The following is a 19,337-nucleotide window of genomic DNA, read 5'->3' as shown; positions in this document are numbered from 1 at the left end:
GTAAATAAATTCATATATTTTTAAAGAATATCTGTCAAATCATTTGCATCGAGGGAGGTACCAGGAAATCTGGTCACAATGAGTATACAGTGGACATATAAAAGTCACATTTTAACACCATGCACAATCAGAATGTGGACCAGATCAGGACACAGAACCAGGTTTAAACAAAGCTTTTGATCAGTAACTGATAAAGATGAAGTACCTGTGGGGACTGCCTGAAGCGCCGGGGGCTGTGTCAATATCGAGTCCCCCACTGCTGGTCACCACAGGGGTGGTGAACCCTCCTCCTGGAGAACTACTGGGTTTTCAGGTTACTGCTCCAGCCCTGCTAAACACTAACACCTGGTTCTATTAATCAACTGCTCATCAGGACCTTGCTTACATATCCTTTCTGCTGGATGTTTGTATGTGCAAACTCACAGCATTAGCAAAGCAACCCACATAGCCTCCTTGAGCCAATCTGCCTGTTGAGATGTGGTTTCTGTTGGGGCACCACGTGATGCTCAGGTGTTATGAATGGAAAACTCCCACGCTTGGTCACAATGGTCATCACGCTGCAGTCAATATCCCACACTTTGATCCTGCCAGGTCAAGTGTGTGAGTGAACCTGTGAGTAAACAAGGGGACAATGAGGAGGCACGAGCTCCCATCTTTTGTTGTGAATGAGGATGTTAGTTTTTATTGGTTTCATTTGGTCAGTGAAATCAAATGCAGTGGAGGAAATGGCTTTGAAGTGCAGAGTTTAAGTGCACAGACTTCAGGGTGATTGACTGCATTTCCCTTGTAGTTGACCTTGGTTAGAAAGTCAACATTGATTGGCTACTTTCGCCATAGGGATTCTGTGGGATTAGGCTTGGAGATCTCAGTTCAGCGATCTTGGAGCTGTATTGGAGCAGATTTCTGATTTGTGAGAGAGCAGAATAAAGGATAACTTTTTGGAATGTCAAAATGTTTGTTTTCAAAATGGTTTTGCATTAAGTTTGATGTGTTTCACCCTTCACATAATGGAATTGAATGGATTTCTGTACAAATAACCTTGGAATCCTTAGTTGAGATGATCTGATGTGGTTTGGTTCATCTTTACCTCTAGCTAGAATGGGTGAGAAGATGTTCCCCTCTTAAAGTGAATTAAACACTTTTTGTTGTTGTTTAAATCTCCAGCATGGTTTGACAAAGAGCTTAAAAAAATAGATTGCACTAAAGCATTTGTTTGACATTTTATTAGGAAATCTGTAATGTGTACACTTTGTTCACTTAAAGTCTAATGACTTGTATAACAAACATGACTTCAGTTATCATTCATGAAACGTTCCTATTTATTGTTTTATAGAATCAGTACTAAATGAAAAATAGACAAGACGTTGGTCCAGTGCATTAACAACCCTGTGAAAAAGTGAAGTGGGCCTCTGCATTCTTAGAACACATCAAATGTACAGTACACAAATAGAAGATATTGACATTATTGAACATCCTAAAGATGAACAGAGAATTGGTCCCCCAATAGCTGGCCTTTCAAGATGCCTTGAAGTGTAATGCTGGTGGCATATGGAAACACAGAAAAGCTACATGTATACTAACAGAGGCAGCAAGTTTAATGACCAGACCGTTATAATGAGTGAAACAGCTACACATTCTCATCTGTCTTGCATAGATTGTCAACAGTCCAAAAAAGGATTGTGCCAATGACAAGGCCAAGCTGGCCTGACCCTTAGAACATTATGCATACTGATACAGTTTAGTAAAGAAAAATAAATTGTCTATTGCACATAGGTTTTCCACAATACTTCTTCCAGGCATTTAAACATAATACCATTTGCTTTACAGCTGGCAATTCATTGTACGGCAATCTAATATATTTGACATTTAAGGGCATGTAATGCTACTTTAGTCCAGCTGACCTCAAGAGTATTTATTTTGCAGTAAGTAGATTGTCCAAAGGCCCGTTCGACAGGATTTGATTGTCAATCTTCTCATTTGAGTAAGAATCCAAGCAGGGTGAATTCAGTTAGGCCGCACTGACCTATTCCAATATGGAAACGTAGCGAACCACTTCACGCACAAGTCCCGGACCGTTTAGACGCAGAACTATCATCTCAGTGTCTCTCATATTAGGCTATTGGAACTACTCAGTTCTCTTCCTCCCGAAAACGGCGGACATGCTTCTAACGATACCTTTGATCCCAGCTGCCCCCTTCTTGAGCGCCCTCGCCTCTCGGACAAGGTCGAGCAGTTCGTGAAATACCAGCTGTACTCCGTGGTATGTCTCCGCTGCAGAGATCTCGAAAAAGCCACAGTTTGTGGAAAGAGTGAGGAGACGTCCTTCCTCGCTGGAGACGGTGCGGCGATGCTGGAGGTCGCGTTTATTCCCTACGATGACAATGGGAGGTGCGCCGGGGAATTTGCTTTTGGCTTGCCGGATGCGCTTCACCTGTTGCCGCACCACGTTGAAGCTGGCACGGTCACATATGCTGTAAACCAGGATGAAACCGTCCGCCCACTGGAGTTGTCGGTCGCTGATGTGTCCCGCGCCCTCATCATTCTAAAACACATGAAGACAAAATGCATTCCTTTAGTAAACACTTTAACCTCATGGTTTACTAGAAAACCTCAATAATGCCCTGACTGTTGGAGTGTCCACTAGTCAAAATCTTTGTTACCATTATAACGTTATAATATAGCCCGAATAATATACAATGTTTTGCCTCACCTGAGGGCAAAGTGAGTCCCAGATATTAAAACAGATATCCCGTCCGTTTATTCTGTCAGTATGACTGTAGATGGATTCTGTAAAGGCAAAAATAACGGACCATTTATATACTTGGTTTGATCGACTGTAACCTTTTGATATTAACGCAATTATAGCATTACCAGTGGATCAAGTCAAAAGACCAGCACTTACCAATATCGCCGTATTCGCCAATAAACCTTCTAGTGAGAAACCGCACCGTGAGAGCTGAGGGCAGAAAATAGCGCAATTGATGAGACATGTTGATCAGTACAGGTATTAGCCCTACACAAGGAAAGACATTCTACGTTGCATTCGGCCACCATAACTCGTCTACTTTCAATGATCACAAATATATGCTCTTCATGGTGCAAAGACTGTCAATGTCATGAATAAAAGTGCAAAAACATTTCAAAGATTCATTCAAATTAATCTCACCAGATTTACCGACGCTTTCAGCTCCAAGTAGTAAGAAATTAGCCACCACTTTTTGCTGACTTCCTTCCATTGTGTTGTTGTAGTGGCGTGTGCGGATTTAGTTAGACAACCATTTGTTAAAAGGGTGCAACGTTTTCCGTGTCTGCTCAACGTGGAGGATACACAAAGTGTAAAATATATGGGATTGTGCCGTGTCAATTTATAAGGGGTAGGCGGGCCCGGTTCTCTGATGGCTAAACCTACGGGCCAATGAGAGGACTGTGCGCTTGTCAGAGGCCAATGCGCTTAATATAGAACTTCGTAACTAGCTGATTAACAATACAGAATCATAGTACCGGTAAGTAGTTTGCTGCGTTTTTCTTTTTGATTATATTTGTGTGCGTGTGGGGGGGGGGGATGCTGACAAAAAAATAAAAAATGTTTGTCTGCACTCCATACGCTATATTGGTCCACAAATACAGCACATTAAAAGGCCCAGTGCACTATTATTTGTGATAAAAATTCAGATTTTTCAGGGGTACTGCAGCTCCTTTACTATGTACAGAATATCATAATACCCTAAACCTTCAAATGTATCAATTTCATATTCAGTTATTTGAGTTTAGTTAAATGGACACATTCATATGAAACCAATAATCTTGGAAGTAACAGAACACAATTTATAGTCTACCAAAAAACGCAAAAAAACACCAAGTAGACACTAAAATAACTTGCAATTAAGTTACCCCACTCTGTACAGTCATAAGACCAAAGACAGGAGGACCTATATGATGGGTAAACAATGTTTTGCATTCAGTCAATTTACTGATGACCAATGCCACCCGGTGGTGGTAATATTATTGACATTTTAACTTACCATGGTCCTGTTTGAATAGTGCCCAGTAAGATTTTCACTGAGTTTAGACATGTACAAAAGATGCACAAAAATGTTTATTGTAAATAGATACAAAATATAAAGATGCACACGCACACACAAAAACACTTTATCCCCAATGTTTTTAACCAACTACAGCTGCGGCCAAATAAACACATTCAGAAAATGAAATGTTATTTTAGAAAACAATTTTTTAAAGATGAGTGTGGTTCCAATATATTTGGAGGGAACTGTATGTACAAACACGTTCAGCAAGCAATTCAAATCAATACATAAAAAGACAGGCTTCTCTTCCCATTCTTTATCTTTCATTTCGTCCTGCGTAAAATGTCTTTGCCTGCACGCTCTACCTCGAGAGGTCTCGGATTCTTCCTCATGGTCACTTTCTCCTTGTCCCCCTCTTGTTCCGCCTCCTCCGCTTCCCCTTGGTGGGGATTGACGAGCAGCGAAGGGTGCAGGGTCCCCTCAAACATTTTGCCCAGCTCCTTCCCAAAACATGCCTGAAGTCGGTCCACAGACTTGGAATGGTGAGAGAGAGGAAAGGGTGATGAAAGAGCAACAGAACCAGGTCACTATTGATGACTAAAGAGAGCAATAGAGTACGGCTTTCCAAATGCAAAGCTCTGACTAATTGTTTCGTAAAGTAAAAAGTAGTGGTTGAGTGATTGACAAAGAAAACAGTCGTCATTTGGAAATGATGGCCTACATATGGAACTGTAGCCATCTTATGCATTTCTCTATAGGAAATCAGGGTGAGCTGAGACATGGACACAGCCATCGTGAGTCTCCTCACCTTCACGCTCTTCAACAGTGTGTGGAGGAGAAGCCAGACATCGGACACAAATTCCGACGGGGTGCAGTAATGGGGGACCAGTTTCCGTAGCAACCGTCCCCGTATCGTGGTGATGTCAATGTAGTGAGAAGACCGGGAAGAGAGCTAAGGAGAAGAGAATCAATACTATTTCTCTCTAAAGTCAAAGCAATACGACTAACATCAAACTGCAATTGTATACAGTATATTCAACACACAGTTGAAAAACAAAGTCATACTTCATTAAAAGGACTAGTCATTTGTCAGCAACCTACATGGTAATAAACATGAAAAGTCTGTGTTTGTGTGTGACATTTTAATAGCTAACACTATGACAATACTAAGAGGGATGTTGAGGATGTAAAGGTAAATGCAGTAAGTTGCACTTGTCGATTACCTTGGCTGGTCTGTAGAGGACAACGCTGCACTTTCTGCATAAAAGGACGAGTAGCAAGCGCTCACATCTCTGTAGGGTTAACCCCAAAGGGTAAGAGAAGGTTTACACACACGGTCCAGCAAATCCACACTGTAGACCAGTGTTACCAAACTCCAGTCCATCCTGTAGCCCCAACACACATTTTTGCTGTAGCCCCAGACAAGCACACCGGATTCAACTTGTCAACTAATCATCAAGCTCTCAATGAGTTGAATAGGTGAGTTTGTCTGGGGCCACAACAAAAATCTGTACTGTTGGGTAACACTGCTTTAGAGTACAATAGACAAAACACCTTGAGTGGGCAAACTAACAGAAGCAATAGTGATTTAATGGCCAGACTAAAAAAAAAAACTGTGGGTTGGATGAGTCTGGGTTAAAATAACCAATTAAGCCCTAGTCATATCAGAAATACATGGTTGACATTTTTACTCTACCCTAGATTCTTTCAATGAAAAATTATTTCCTGGATCTAAAAATCAGATAATGGAAATTAAAATAGGGTCAGGGTCAATAAGTACTAGAAGCAGACACAGTAAACAATACCAGAATTTCGTAGACATGCTCAAACAGAGAACTGGGCATGCACAGTCATGTGTGTACACAGACGCACATATTGAAGTGAAAGATAGCAGACGTGCCCAGACATGCTCCACAAAGTAAAAAGGCTCACCATTTGGTCAGGAGGGCTCATACACATTCCCCCGTCGGTCCCGCTGTAGTCCTGCAGCAACGCCAGATCAGAGAGGTCCCGGCACAGCATACACTGCCAGCTCTCACTGGGAGAGCAGTATTGCATACATCAGGCCAATACAGAGAGAGAAATCTCAATGCTTTATTTGGGCCCCACAGTGAAACCTCTTTCCACACAGGGGCCCACATTTGATCCATATACAATACAGATTCTAATAAGAAACCAATTATTTAAGTTATAAAAGTAAAAAATATATAATATACACTGAACAAAAATATAAAAACACATGTAGAAAGTGTTGGTTCCATGTTTCATGAGCTGAATTTTTTTTTCTCCAGAAATGTTCCATAAAGCCAATAACCTTATTTCTCTCAAATGACGGGCACAAATTTGTTTAACATCCCGTTTAGTGAGCATTTCACCATTGCCAAGGTAATCCATCCACCTGACAGGCGTGGCATATCAAGAAGCTGATTAAACAGCATGGTGATTACACAGGTTTACCTTGTGCTGGGGACAAAAGGCCACTAAAGTGTGCAGTTTTGTCAGAACACAATGCTACAGATGTCTCAAGTTGATGGAGCATGCAATTGGCATGCTGGCTGCAGGAATATCCACCAGAGCTGTTACCAGATAAATTAATGTTTATGAGGCCGATACGTAAACTTAATAAAGAGCAGCGATACTAGCAAGAGCATTGTGCGGGTTCTTCCCTTCTCGTAATGTTCATTTTTCTACCATAAGCCGCATCCGTCGTTTTAGAGAAATTGGCAGTACGTCCAACCGGCCTCACAAATGCAGACCATGTATAATCTGATGAAACGGTTTGCACAACCGAAGAATTTCTGCACAGAAACCATTGCAGGAAGCTCATCTGTATGCACGTCATCCTCACCAAGGTCTTTTACTGACTGTAGTTTGGCGTCGGAACCGACCTCACTGGGCAAATGCTCACTTTCGATGGCCATTGACAAGCTGGAGAAGTATGCTCTTTACGAATTAATCCTGGTTTCAACTGTACCGGGCAGATGGCAGACAGCATCATGTGGGCAAGCTGTTTGCTGAGGTAAACATTGTGAACAGTGCCCCATGGTGGCGGTGAGTTATGGCATCCAAAAAAAGTATTAAATATATATTGATTTGTTTGATAGTCTTCAAAGTAACCACTCTTTGCCTTTTGACAGCTTTGCATACTCTTGGCATTCTCTCAACCAGCTTCATGAGGTAGTCACCTGGAATGCATTTCAATTAACAGGTGTGCCTTGTTCAAAGTTAAATTCCACAAATTCTTTCCTTCTTAATGCATTTGAGACAATCAGTTGTGGTATATAGAAGATATCCCTATTTGGTAAAAGACCAAGTCCATATTACAGCAAGAAAAGCTCAAATAAGCATTACTTTAAGACATGAAGGTCAGTCAATCCAGAAAATGTCCAGAACTTTGAAGTGCAGCAGCTCAAACCATCAAGCATTATGATGAAACTGGCTCTCATGAGGACCGCCACAGGAAGGAAGACCCAAAGTTACCTGTTCTGCAGACAAGTTCACTCGAGTTACCAGCCTCAGAAATTGCAGCCCAAATAAATGCTTCAGAGTTCAAGTAACATACATCTCAACAACTGTTCAGAGGAGACTGCGTGAATCAAGCCTTCATGGTCGAATTGCTGCAAATAAACCACTACTAAAAGGACACCAATAAGAAGAAGAGACTTGTTTGGGCCAAGAAACACAAGCAATAGACATTAGACCGGTGGAAATCTGTCCTTTGTTCTGATGAGTCCAAATGTGACATTTTTGGTTCCAACTGCCGTGTTTTTGTGAAACACAGAGTAGGTGAACGGATGATCTCCGCATGTGTGGTTCCCAACATGAAGCATGGAGGTGGTGAGATGGTGTGGGGGTACTTTGCTGGTGACACTGTCTGTGATTTATTTAGAATTCAAGACACACAACCAGCATGGCTACCACAGCATTCTGCAGTGATACGCCATCCCATCTGGTTTGCGCTTAGTGGGACTATCATTTGTTTTTCAACAGGACAATGACCCAAAACATACCTCCAGGCTGTGTAAGGGCTATTTGACAAAGGAGAGTGATGGAGTGCTGCATCACATGGCCTGGCCTCCACAATCACCCAACCTCAACCCAATTGAGATAGTTAGGGATGAGTTGGACCACAGAGTGAAGGAAAAGCATCCAACAAGTGCTCAGTATAGACGGTTGGAAAAGCATTCCTCGTGAAGCTGGTTAAGAGAATGCCAAGAGTGTGTAAAGCCGTCATCAAGGCAAAGGGTGGCTACTTTGAAAAATGTCAAATATATATATTTTTTTGTCTAACTTTTTTGGTTACGATATGATTCCATGTGTTATTTCATAGCTTTAATGTGTTCACTATTATTCTACAATGTATAAAATAGTAAAAATAAAGAAAAACCCTTGAATGAGTAGGTGTTCAAACTTAACTGGTACTGTATGTTTTTAAATCACTGCTCATTCAGAATGCAATTAAGTTGTTTAATTAAACAAGCTTACGTTGATAAGGAATAGATGGGTGGAACGTGACACTCCCTGTGGAAGCGCCGTCCACACACGACACACAGGGTGAGATTCCCTGACATCCTACATGCTGTGCAGTGTTTCCTCCTGGCCAGGAGGGGGCGTAGCTGGTGGGTGCTCCTCAGACTGTCTGGGCTCGACATGGAGGAGCAAGGAGACTCTGGTTGCTGGAAGATGTGAAAACCAGTGTCAGCAAGAAAATGTGATATTAACACACATTCAAACCAACACTGAAAGTTGGCCTTACCGGCGCGTCCGTCTGTATCACCTGAACGATAGTTTGCTGCCCTTTAACCCCTGGGAGGAGGCGGAAGCGGGTTGGCGGGACGCTAACATGGGCGTCAAGGATGGGCATCCAAAGCAAAGACACCTGCGGAAATCTACAGAGAGCCATGCACTGAGGTTAAACCCACAATATGATGCATGCATGTACAAACTCAATTAAGCTACACACCATCACACTGAAGTAATTCATGCCCAAAATAATGATTTGTGCCGTTTTTCTGGTTGACAAACGTTACAATAAGGATAGAAAGATTGTCACCTGCTATTAAGCCGAACAGACGCCTGGCACCCAGTCTCTTCAATACTGTCAGCAGCACTGACATCAACATCAGCCATATTGTCATCTTCCTCCTGTTGACAGCAAGAGAAATGGTTTACATTTTACTGTTCTGTTGGGAAATATTGAGACAGCCATAGCGCTCAGATGAAATAAAAATGAATCATTAGTCATGAAAATGCTTCAAATGAAATTGTTTAAATACACTCAGACACCATTACACTATACGCTACACCAACAAGAGTTTATATGAAAATAAATGGATAAAAAAATATTTCCAATTTTGTTTGGTATGAAGGGCAAGAGACTGCAGAAAGACTTAACAGGCTGGAGTTAGTTATGATTCAGGGCATTAACTAGGTAGATTTGGACTAAAAGCGAACACTTACCACTATCGGAGAGCAGAAATCATTGCCGAGGTCGAGGTCAAGTTCAACTTCCTGAGTGCAGCTGGGGACACTGACCACATTGACAGTGTCATTTGTGGATACCTCATTGGTGGTTGACATGTCTGTCTGAATTATCTCTGTGCAGTCAGTTAGGGCTAGGTCCCTCTGCAGAGTCGCAGTCTGCACTATGCCGGTAAGGACAGTTTCACTGTGGACTGGTTCCATCTGCAAAGTGTCTATCTGGACTGCATAAACTGGTTCAGTCAGGACAGGGTCTGTCTGCACGGTTTCAGCCTCATTGAAGTTTGACTGGACAATTTCATTCTGCAGGGTTTCTGCCCTGGCAGAGTCCGTCTGCACCGTTTCAATGAAGGCAGAGTCCGTCTGCACCGTTTCAATGAAGGCAGAGTCCGTCTGCACCGTTTCAATGAAGGCAGAGTCCGTCTGCACCGTTTCAATGAAGGCAGAGTCCGTCTGCACCGTTTCAATGAAGGCAGAGTCCGTCTGCACCGTTTCAATGAAGGCAGAGTCCGTCTCCACCGTTTCAATGAAGGCAGAGTCCGTCTCCACCGTTTCAATGAAGGCAGATTCCGTCTGCACCGTTTCAATGAAGGCAGAGTCCGTCTGCACCATTTCAATGAAGGCAGAGTCCATCTCAACTGTTTCAGGCTGGAAAACATCCCTTTGCACAATTTCAGTCACATTACCCATTTGTGTGTGGACAGGGTCAGTCTGGACAGTTTCAGTAGGTAGTGTGTCAGGCATAATCACTCTGATGGGTTCCATTAGCCCTGTAACTGATAAGCTGTCTGTGGCTGGCGGTTCTTCCTTGATTGTGATCCCAGATACTTTTGTGTTTACGTTGACAAAGTAGGTCTGGTCAGTTTCAGTATGCACAATGTTGCTTTGGACAGTGTTAGAATGCACAAGGTTAATCTGGACAGGCACAGTTTTGGCAGGGTTAAGCATGTCTGTCGTCACAGACTCCATTGGGCCTGTAACTGGCCGTAATGTTTGTTCCTCCTTGATTCCAACTACTTGAGCAGGAACAATTACCATCTGGGCTGTTTTATTCTGGAAAAGTACTGTCCGGTCAGATGCAGTCTGGACAAGTTCGGCCTGGCTGGTCTCATTCTGGACAAAGTCTGGCTGGGCAGTTTTATTATGGACAATGTCTATCTCCGTGGATTTTTCCATGACAAAGACTGTTGGATTTGGGTCTGCCTGGATGAGGTCAACATCTGACTTGGAAATGTCCATTTGTACAGAGTCTGCCTGGGCATTAGCGGTGTGTACGAGGAGAGTAGAGGCGGCTTCATCCTTTCTGCACAATCCTGACTGAGCAGTGCCATTCTGGGTGGGCTGCTTGGTGTCCTGGACTGTTGAAATAGTCTTTACCCGTTGAAAAATTCTGATTGGATATATTGGACCAGTGGACTGGGACTGAGGAGCTTCCTGTTGAGAGGGTGTGATAGTGTCTTATTAATAAGATTAAGACTATCAAAGGCCAGAGGTGTAATCTTAATTCAATTTTTAAAAAACAGGCTTCAAAAAGTTTCCAATTACATTGCATAATGCAGATATGATAAATTATTGAATTAATGAATAATTCATTATTCATAGCTGATCTACAATTTTTATACTTCAGATAACGCAACACAGTAGTCATTACAAAGTTTCCCCAAATTGCGATTTAGCAAAACGTTTAACTTTCCATTATTTACTCAACCTCCCAAGACCTAACTGAGGATACAAAACAGGACAATCGACAAACTAGCATAAAATGAGATTTGGGACACCAACAGACAGAAGATGGATTTGAGAGGAAGTAAAGAGATGGGAGGAAAATGAGGACACATGAACTACTATGGGATAGGAACTACTAGGAGATACTATAGAAAAAAAGAGGGAAATTAACAGTAAAGACCTTTCTTCACAACTAACCATAGGGCTCTTTGGAGAGGTGGGGTCTGGCAGACATGGTGGGCGGAGTCCTCCTGGGACAGAACCAGCTCGCACTTGGTTTTGACCTCCTCTAACATGGCTCAAGATGTTGAAAAAGGGCACGTCATTACAAATGAAGACCAGGCTTCCATTGTCAAGCCTGCCCACAGCGCCAGTGGGACCAGAAACTGGAGCGCTGTTGGACAAAACCAAGTATGGGGGGACAGCCCTTACACATCCAAAGCTGGGGGGAGTGTTCACAGTACCAGGAAAAAGAGTGGCATTAGCTGGTGACATGCCCCAAGTGACGGAGTTCCCGGTGACAGGGAGTGTGAAGGGAGCTAAAACCACCTGATTGGCCGTCTTCACACTCCTGCCAACAACCAGATTTGATTGACGGCTGCCTGAAGTCTTATTAGCTTCTTGTCCATACATTGGAGCCGTTGCATTCTGGTCCGTAATGTTGGGTGTAGCTTCTCTTTCTATGACAACGGTAGCAGCCACATCCCCAGCCTGCTTTTCAGTACCTATAGGGGGAACCCTCTCACAGGAGGAGTCCGCTGGTACCTTCAAGGGCTGCAAACAACTTCGTTTAATTTGAGGACCCACATTTTCATCCCCTGCTTTCCTTTTGACATGAAAGGCCGGGGAAACAAGTTCCACCATCAGGTCAGACTTTGAGGAGCCACCTTGATACCCGTGATATGGGACAGGGGTGTCCAGTGCAATCCCTGATAATGACGAGCAGTCTTTGTTTTCCGTGTTTACAGCACAACGCTGGGGACCTGTTGCATTCACAGCAGACGTAGAGGACGAGGACAGAGGGCTGTCAGAGCGGGAAGAGGATAGTGCCTGTAAAGAGGGTCCGTGAGAGTCAGGGGAAAAGTGGTCAAATGACAGTCTCTCTGGTTCATGGGGATAGGGGGAGGACCGGGGGCAAGAAAGCGAGCGCATTAGTGTTGGTTGACATTGGGAGAGGGGAGCATTTCCCGCTGACATACTGGAGGTTTCCTGGGATGAAGGTGACAATGTTGAGGATGCTCTGCCGTTTCTCTGCTGTTCCAGAGAAAATTTGGGAGGGTTGATTTGAGTCTTTCTCAGATTTAGCCGAGCAAACGGGACCTCCTTAGTCACAATTTCCCCTGAACGAAAACAGAATGACATACACATTAATTAAGAGTGCAACTTCCACCATCTTCTACTATTTTTCTCGAAGCTGTAACGAAATCTTTCTGGCAGCATCAAGCCAACAAAAAAAGCAATATCACTGCATAGAGATGTCATTATTCACAAGTGCGACAAATCTAGACGCATCACAATAATCACATTGCTTTGATACATACCAAAACATCCAAGGGTTTGGTGGATGTCCTGGCCACAATGGAGCTTCAGCTCTTTCATTGTAGACACGGCACTGGGGTTTTTGTCTAGAACGCCTTGCAGCTCAGAGTGGATCTATAAGGGGAAAGAAGAGGACGGTAGGAAACAAGATGGTGAGACAACTTGAGGTCAAGAAAGGCAAGATTAATTTTTTATGTATCGTAAAAACTTCAACTAAACGCAGTCTCCCTTTTAATAGCTGGGCATTGGCACACATTCCGGCAAATAAACACCCGTTTCAAATAAAAACGCTGTTTATTTTTGACAAGGTTGCCACAAACACAGCTGATATTCCCAGTCATGTGCATTAAAACTTGTTTTTATTTTCTGATTTCTGTCATCGTTGCTAGCCATGGCGCTATGAAGCCCAAAACTGAGGATGTATGATAGGCAGCCTAGTCTTTGCAAGTCTGATTCGTGATGGATTTGTAATTAGAATGTTTATACTGGTCACAATAGACAATATGGTTGTCTTTTCCATATTTTATTGAGCAAAAGCTGTGTGCATTAAGGAAACAGACCCTGGCTCAAATACTGAAGATGCCAGTCTTTAATAATCTTATAATGTTCAGTGAAGCAAATAAATGCTGGGCTATTAATCTAAGTTTTACGGTAACAGATCTGGGCAGTAGCATGTATTCGCTCTAATGTTACCTATATATTTACCAGAGTGTTTCTTTAGTGTAATTCTAAGTTACCTTTGATCTTAGATTGGACTTTTTATCTACCCATCTTTTGCAGGATAGCAGCGAGGTGTGATCCTCACTCTTCAGGGCTTTCTCCGTGAAGGCCAGCACATATTTCTGCCTCTCCCCCAGCTTCCTAAGATGGGCCTGTCTCTCTGTGACACACTCACTCTCCTCCCAACAGTGATCCTAGGCAACAAACAATGAGACAATTACCAATCATTCAAATATAGAGTGCAGCATCAAGTTATCTACACAGCTGGCTGGACACTATGGACAAAACAGAGATTTTTCATTGGCAGGACTGGGTTGACTCAGGGAATTAAGTTGACTTGTAAGTTACATGAGGAGTAACCTCATCTGAGACCTGAAGATACCTGGGCTTTATCTCAGCAGTCTAAACATCTTCAGTCCCCCAGACTAATTTGGTCTACAACTTGGTTGGATCAGCAGTGAGAAAATATGAACAAAACACAAACTGGAAAAAAAAAGGTGCTTTACTGGTAGAGCATGTGGGTAAGGTTGCTATCTCCATACTAAAGCTAATTCGGCTTATAATTAACACCTAATTCTGAATTGTCATCAAATAGACAAAAATGTTTAGAATATTTCTCCTATAGCTGCCGTTTCCATTACATGTCTGTTTTTTGGGGGGCGACGTAGCTTTTGTCGAATTAACCTGCATCAATGGAAACCTGCCTACTGACAAGAGGAATGATGTCCAATACACAGCCTAACAGGGTGAGGCCCCACAAGAGCAATTAGCAAAGCAAATGGTCCATCACAATGCATTGCATTATTGACATCTGTGATTTACATAATTTACATTTTAGTCATGCTGGGAGGTGCTGTGGGATTATTTAAGAAACTCTTTGAAGATGTAGGGTTTCAGATGTTTTCGGAAGATGGGCAGGGAATCTGCTGTCCTAGCTTCAGGGAGAAGCTGGTTCCACTATTGGAGTATGAGGACAGAAGAGTTTTGACTGGGCTGAACGTGAACCACCCTTCCGTATGGGTGGAAGGGCAAAGAGACCAGATTCTGCCAATCTGATGTGTGTGAAATGTTACCTGCATTTCCTTGGAAAGTTGCATGGCCCTCTTCACCAGGACACTCCAGATGCCCTTGAGGATATCCTTGACCTCTGTTCTCACACTCTCCTGCAGATCCTCCAAGTCTGACAGCCTGGGGGCAAAGTTCACACAGCTAGCTATGTCATTTATTCATTATTTCATGAGACTAAATGACCACAAATGATAGACCCAGTAAGACAAAATGATCAACAATGATAGTATCCAAGTCTTACTGGGTCTCTTTGATTGGTGTGCCGCCATCATCATTTTCATTCACGCACACCCAGACACAAATGCGTTAACAACTGACCGTCCATCCAGGTCCTGTAGGTTCTGTTGCACAGTCCCTCTCTGCATCCTCACAGTCTCGATTAGATACTGTAAGCATTTCCTCTGCTCTGGTAAAGCGTCCTGGGCAAACTGGTACCTAGAGGAAATAAACAGAAATTACAAAAAGAGAGAAGATCAAGTAGTAAGGCATGAGGGAACTGATGACATCTATGGTCTCCATATGTATATTTAGAATGCCGCAGGAAGAGATGGATGCCGTTTTACAGGCTCCTAACCAATTGTGCACTATGGGACTTATTTTGTACATAATGTTTTTGTCACCGTCTCTTATGACCAAAAATAACTTCTGGGTAGAAGGACAGCGATTACTCACCTCAAAGATTCTTTCTTTAATGAGTCAGACGCAAATAATTGAATTCTGACCAGGCCCAAATCCCCGTCAATCGCATGAAGAAGAGACGGAGACAACGGGGGACGTCGGTCGGGGTGCCTTGTAAGGATCCGACAGTGAGTGAGTAATCCGCCTCTACCATCAGTACTATTAGGCAACGTGCAATCATTGGATAATAAACTGGATGAGCTCCGATCAAGACTATCCTACCAAACAGTCATTCAAAACTGTAATATCTTATGCTTCACCGAGTCGTGGCTGAACAACGACATGGATAACATACAGCTGGCAGGGTTTTCTGTGCATCAGCAAGATAGAACAGCCACCTCTGGTAAGGGGTGGCGGTCTGTGTATATTTGTAAACAGCAGCTGATGCACAAAATCTAATATTAACTTGTTATGGCTGGGGGCGCTATTTTCACATTCGGATGAAAAGTGTGCCCAGAGTAAACTGCCTGCTACTCAGGCCCAGAAGCTAAAATATGCATATTAGATTAGGATAGAAAACACTGAAGTTTCTAAAACTGTTTGAATGATGTCTGAGTATAACAGAACTCATATGGCAGGCGAAAACCTGAGAAAAATCCAACCAGGAAGTGGGAAATCTGAGGTTTGTAGTTTTTCAAGTGATTGCCTATCCAATATACAGTGTAAAATTTGGTCCGATTGCACTTCCTAAGGCTTCTACTAGATGTCAACAGTGTTTAGAAAGTTGTTTCAGGCTTCTACTGTGAAGGGGGTGAGAATAAGAGCTGTTTGAATCAGGGGTCTGGCAGAAAGCCATGAGTTTAGTCGTGAGCACGAGCTCTGTTCCTTTTCCTTTCTAAAGACATAGGAATTGTCCGGTTGAAACATGATTGAAGATTTGTGGTAAAAACATCGTAGATTGATTCTATACATCGTTTGACATGTTTCTACGAACTGTAATAGAACTTTTGACTTTTCGTCTGGATTTAGTGCTCACGCATGTGGATTACTGGACTAAACGCGCGAACAAAAAGGAGGTATTTGGACATAAATGGACTTTATCAACCAAAACAAACATGTATTGTGGAACTGGGATTCCTGGGAGGGCATTCCTATGAAGATCGAAGATAAGTGAATATTTATAATGCTATTTCTGACTTCTGTTGACTCCACAACATAGCGGTATCTGTTTGATGGCTGAGCGCTGTACTCAGATTATCGCATGGTGTGCTTTTGCCGTAAAGATTTTTTGAAATCTGACACAGAGGTTGCATTAAGGAGAAGTATACATTTAATGCTATGCATAACACTTGTATCTTCATCAACGTTTATGATGAGTATTCCTGTAAATTGATGTGGCTCTCTGCAAAATCACCGGATGTTTTGGAGGCAAAACATTACTGAACATAACGTGCAAATGTAAACTGAGATTTTTGGGATATAAATATGAACTTCATCAAACAAAAGATACATGTATTGTGTAACATTAACTATGAGTGCCATCTGATGAAGATCAAAGGTTAGTGATTAATTTTCCCTCTATTTCTGTTTTTTTGTAACCAGGCGCTGACCTAACATAATCGCATGGAATGCTTTCGTCGTAAAGCCTTTTTTAAATTGTATTATTATTATTATTATTATATATATATTTTTTTTTAAATCGGACACTGTGGTGGGATTAACAACCAGTTTATCTTTAGAATTGTGTATAATACTTGTGTGTTTGAGGAATTTTAATTGTGAGATTTGTTTGAATTTGGCGCCCTGCACTTTCACTGGCTAACCCGTTAATGGGATTTCAGCTGTAAGTTAAGGAAGTCTCAAGGTTTTGCTCACCTGAGGTAGAGTATCTTATGATAAATATAGATAGTGCAGATTTTCGTAGCCGTCTATTTACCATCCCAAACCGAAGCTAGCACTAAGACTGCACTCAACCCACCTTAAAAGGCCATAAGCAAACAAGAAAATGCTCATCTAGAGGCGGCGCTCCTAGTGGCCGGGGACTTTAATACAGGGAAACTTAAATCCATTTCACCTAATTGCTACAGCATGTGCAACCAGAGGGGGGGGGGGGATAAATAAACTGGACCACCTTTACTCCACACACAGAGACACGTACAAAGCTCTCCCTCACCCCCAATTTGGAAAATTTGACCATAATTCCATCCTCCTGATTCCTGCTTACAAGTAAAACCTAAAGCAGGTAGTACCAGTGACCCGATAACACAGACGCTAAACTACAGGACTGTTTTGCTAGCAGACTGGAATATGTTCCGGGATTCTTCCGATGGCATTGAGGAGTACACCACATCAGTCACTGGCTTCAACAATAAGTGCATCAATGACGTCATCCCCACAGTGACCGTACATACATACCCCAACCAGAAGCCATGGATTACAGGCAAAATCCGCACTGAGCTAAAGGCTAGAGCTTCCTGCTATGCCCTCCGACGAACCATCAAACAGGCAATGTGTCAATACAGGACTTATATTGAATCGTACCACACCGGCTCCGTTGATCGTCAGATGTGGCAAGGCTTCCGAACTATTATGTGCAACAAAAGGAAGCAGAGCTGCAAGCTGCCCAGTGACATGAGCCTACCAGACGAGCTAAATGACTTCTATGCTCGCGTCAAGGCAAGCAACATTGAAGCCTGCATAAAAGCACCAGCTGTTCTGGAAGAATGTGTGATCATGCTCTCCATAGCCGATGTGAGTAAGTCCTTTAAACAGGTCAACATTCACAAGGCCGCAGGGACAGACGGATTACCAGGACGTGTACTCCGAGCATGCTCTGACCACCTGGCAAGTGTCTTCAGACATTTTCAAACTGTCCCTGACGAAGTCTATAATACCAACATGTTTCAAGCACACCACCACAGTGCCTGTGCCCAAGAACACTAAGGTAACCTGTCTAAATGACTTCCGACCCATAGCACTCATGTCTGTAGGCTGGTCATGGCTCACAACACCATTATCCCAGAAACTCTAGACCTACTCCAATTTGCATACCACTCCAAAAGATCCACACATGATGCAATCTCTATTGCATTCCACACTGCTCTTTCTCACCTGGACAAAAGGAACACCTACGTGAGAATGCTATTCATTGACTACAGCTCAGCGTTCAACACCATAGTGCCCTCAAAGCTAAACACTTCGCTAAGGACCCTGGGACTAAACACCTCCCTCTGCAACTGGATCCTGGACTTTGACGGGCCGCCACCAGGTGGTAAGAGTAGGTAACAACAAATCTGCCACGCAGACACAGGGGCCACTCAGGGGTCCGTGCTCAGTCCCCTCCTGTACTCCCTGTTCACATATGACTGGATGGCAAAGCACGACTCCAGCGCCATCATTAAGTTTGCCGATGATACAAGTGTTAGGCCTGATCACCGACGAGACAGCCTATAGGGAGGAGGTCAGAGACCTAGCAGTGTGGTTACAGGATAATAACCTCTCCTGTTATCAAGCCAAAGGAGATGATCATGGACTACAGGAAAAGCAGGGCCGAGTACGTCCCCATTCTCATCGACGTGGCTGAAGTGGAGCAGGTTGAGAGCTTCAAGTTCCTTGGTGTTTACATCACCAACGAACTATCATGGTCCAAACACACCAAGACATTCGTGAAGAGGACACGACAACACCTATTCCCCCTCAGGAGACTGAAAAGATTTGGCATGGTTCTTCAGGTCCTCAAAATGTTCTATAGCTGCACCATCGAGAGCATCCTGACTGGTTGCATCACCGCCTGGTATGGCAACTGTTCGGCCTCCGACTGCAAGGCACTAGAGGGTAGTGCAGCCCAGTATATCACTGGGGCCAAGGTTCCTGGCATCCAGGAATTTCTAAACCTGTTTTTGCTTTGTCATTATGTGGTATTGGGAGTAGATTGAGGGGGGGAAAATACGTTATCCATTGTAGAATAAGGCTGTAACGTAACAAAATTAGGAAAAGGTCAGGGGGTCTGAATACATTCCAAATGCACTGTAGCTCCATTCCCTGTATATAGCTCCATTCCTGTGTATTTTACTGTTGGGAAGGGCTCGTAAGCAAGCATTTCATGATAAAGTCTACCTACACCTGTTGTATTTGGCCCATGTGACAAATACAATTTCATTT

The 19,337-nt window shown here is 43.1% G+C and overlaps 1 protein-coding gene across 1 annotated transcript; it reads right to left on the bottom strand.

Annotated features, from left to right (window-relative positions):
* Nucleotides 1-1,224: 1,224 nt before the first annotated feature.
* LOC135549076 (ras-related and estrogen-regulated growth inhibitor-like protein) lies at nucleotides 1,225-3,320 on the bottom strand. Its single transcript, XM_064979138.1, has 4 exons — nucleotides 3,167-3,320; nucleotides 2,903-2,956; nucleotides 2,711-2,787; nucleotides 1,225-2,542 (listed from the first exon to the last, which is right to left on the bottom strand). The coding sequence occupies exons 1-4, from the start codon at nucleotides 3,234-3,236 to the stop codon at nucleotides 2,126-2,128; spliced, it is 618 nt and encodes a 205-aa protein (XP_064835210.1). The 5' UTR covers nucleotides 3,237-3,320; the 3' UTR covers nucleotides 1,225-2,125.
* Between the last annotated feature and the right edge of the window lie 16,017 nt (nucleotides 3,321-19,337).

The sequence above is a fragment of the Oncorhynchus masou genome, chromosome 12, assembly GCF_036934945.1.
Source record: "Oncorhynchus masou masou isolate Uvic2021 chromosome 12, UVic_Omas_1.1, whole genome shotgun sequence".
NCBI lineage: Eukaryota > Metazoa > Chordata > Actinopteri > Salmoniformes > Salmonidae > Oncorhynchus > Oncorhynchus masou.
Note: the sequence above shows the minus strand (reverse complement) of the source record. Positions and strands in the feature narration are given on the sequence as shown.

Bases quoted from the DNA above. Each gene is read 5' to 3' on its own strand.
- LOC135549076 (XM_064979138.1), bottom strand. From the start codon at position 3,236: ATGGAAGGAAGTCAGCAAAAAGTGGTGGCTAATTTCTTACTACTTGGA. The intron at 2,788-2,902 runs GTAAGTGCTGGT...TTGCCTTTACAG, and splicing joins TGGCGAATACGGCGATATTG to AATCCATCTACAGTCATACT. The intron at 2,543-2,710 runs GTGAGGCAAAAC...CATGTGTTTTAG, and splicing joins GGGACTCACTTTGCCCTCAG to AATGATGAGGGCGCGGGACA.